Consider the following 2360-nt stretch of genomic DNA (forward strand, 5'->3'; position numbering starts at 1 on the left):
CATGGGATAAAATAAGGTCTTTTAGACCATTTTAAGGATTTTGTCTTTGAATGATGCACGAAGTCATTATAGATTTTGAGCAGAGGAGTGACATAATTGACATTTTTAAATGGATCAGTCTGGCTACTGTGTTGAGAATAGACTGTAGGAAGGCAAGAGTAGAAGCAGAGAGCCCTGTTAGGGCAGGTCTTAGAAATGAAATCAACTGAATGAGGATGATAGTAGTGGAGGTAGTGAAAACTTTTATATTCTAGATATATTTGGGCAGATTTGGTGAGATATGAGAAAGAGAAATCAAGAATGGCTCCAAAACATTTTTAAAAATGATTCTAAAGTTTTGGGGTGTGGAACACCTGGAAGGATGGGATTGCCATCAACTGAGAGAAGAAAGCCCTAAGATGGAGCAGGTTTGGAAGACAGTATCAGTAGTTCAGTTTTGGACATGTTGAGTTTGAGAAGTTCAGGTGGAGTTTTAAACATGAGTTTGAAACACTGGAGTGGAGATGTTGAGTAGGAAGTAGGATATGTGAATCTGAGTTTGGAAGAGAAATCTTGTTGAAGATAGAAATTTAGAAGTCCTTGCTATGTAAATTATTTTTTGAGCCATAAGACTGGAGGAGATCACTGAGAGTGTAAGTATAGATAGAAAAGAGTACCAAGGATTGAGCCCTCAGAGACACTGACATTAAAAAGTTGGGGTGGCAGGGAAGAACTTGAGATACCACTTCACATCCATTAAGATAGGTATAATCAATATTAATATCAAGTGTTGGTGAGGATGTGGGGATATTAGAATCCTTGTCTATCAGTGGTGAGATTGTAAAATGGTACAGCCACTGTGAAAAAGTTTGGCAGTTCCTCAAAAAATTAAACAAAATTACCATATGATCTGGCAGTTCCATTCCTAGATATATACTCCAAAAAATTCAAAACATATCTTCATACAAAAACTTGTATATGAATACTCATAGCAGTGCTATTCATAATAGACAAAAAGTGGAAATCACCCAAGTATCCATCAACTGATGAATGGATAAACAAAACGAAACATCGTTCAGACATGAAAGAAGTATTGACACATGCTACACCATGGACGAACTTTGAAAACAGTATTCTAAGTGAAAGAAACCAGACACAAAAGACCACCACATATTGCATGCTTTCATTTATGTGAAATATATGGAATAGGTGAATCCACAGAAGCAAGCCAGGGGCTGGAAGAGAGGGAAATGGAAGTGAATGCTAATGGGTATGGCGTTTCTTTTTGGAGTGATAGAAATGTTGTGAAATTAGTGGTGATAGTTGCACAACCTTGTATATACACTAAAAACCACTGAATTGTATATTTTAAAATGATGAATTTTATGGCATGTGAATGATAATAAATGTTAGTACAAAAAATGTACAAAGGTTTATAAGCCCTTTTGTAGTAAAACATTACAACTGTTTTAGTTTAAAAATATATTGCTTTTGAATAGCCATACTTTCTATCCTTTATTTAAAATGTGATTACTTGTTTTTTAATAATTAGCTAATTTTGTATTCCAATATTAAATTTTCATCTAAAGAAACATTTTAATGAAGATTTTTTTCTTCTCTCAACAGTGTCTACCTCTGTCTCTCGGGAAGAAGCAATAAACAGTTGGGAGATGCACTCACTGCCCGGGTATCAGTATAAAAAGGTGAACTCACCCTCTGATAAAACGGGAGAATTTTCCTCATCACAAGATATCAATCCATATATTCATGAGAGTATAAAATTTCAGAAGAACAGTACAAACAAAATTAAAACCTTGAACAATTTGTTTTGGGGTAATCATCCCCAAAGAAAACGCAGAGGATATTCAGAAAAGTGTTGTCTTAGAGGCTGTACAAAAGAAGAACTTAGTATCGCATGTCTTCCATATATTGATTTTAAAAACTTAAAGGAAAAAGGATCATCACTTGTAACTGAGATATACTAACCATCATAGGAATTATACTAACTTAATAAAAGCTCAATACATTTATTTTACTTTCTTATTTTTTATTTTTTGGTAGTTATGCTTATAGGTGATACGCTGTGACCACTGTCTGAATGTACTTCAAGCACTGGACAATACCTTATGGTGGTAATAAGCATCTCAGAATTTTCTTTGGTGATCCTAATTTTTTCTTTATTTTTCATATTTTTTAAGAAGATGTTACTGGAGGTGGTATGATCCATGTAGACATTTAAGAATTACCTGTTCATTTCTTGTCATTGTGGTTGAAACTCTCTTAAGTTGCATATAACTTCTGCATTCCATCTGTATGACATACAAGTGATGCCCATGACTATTAGCCTTACTCCAGAATGCCAGTACATCTGTTCCACCAAC

At 34.4% G+C, this 2360-nt stretch overlaps 1 protein-coding gene across 1 annotated transcript in view; it reads left to right on the plus strand.

The window, feature by feature from the left end:
- The window catches only part of INSL6 (insulin-like 6), a 7965-nt gene extending 5953 nt beyond the window's left edge, over positions 1-2012 (plus strand). Inside the window, exon 2 of the mRNA XM_012647398.1 lies at positions 1606-2012. Coding sequence (XP_012502852.1) covers positions 1606-1964 — 359 coding nt within the window. The 3' untranslated portion in view covers positions 1965-2012. The remainder of the gene's footprint in view (positions 1-1605) is intronic.
- Positions 2013-2360: the final 348 nt, after the last annotated feature.

The sequence above is a fragment of the Propithecus coquereli genome, unplaced genomic scaffold (assembly GCF_000956105.1).
Source record: "Propithecus coquereli isolate 6110/MARCELLA unplaced genomic scaffold, Pcoq_1.0 Scaffold267, whole genome shotgun sequence".
Lineage (NCBI taxonomy): Eukaryota > Metazoa > Chordata > Mammalia > Primates > Indriidae > Propithecus > Propithecus coquereli.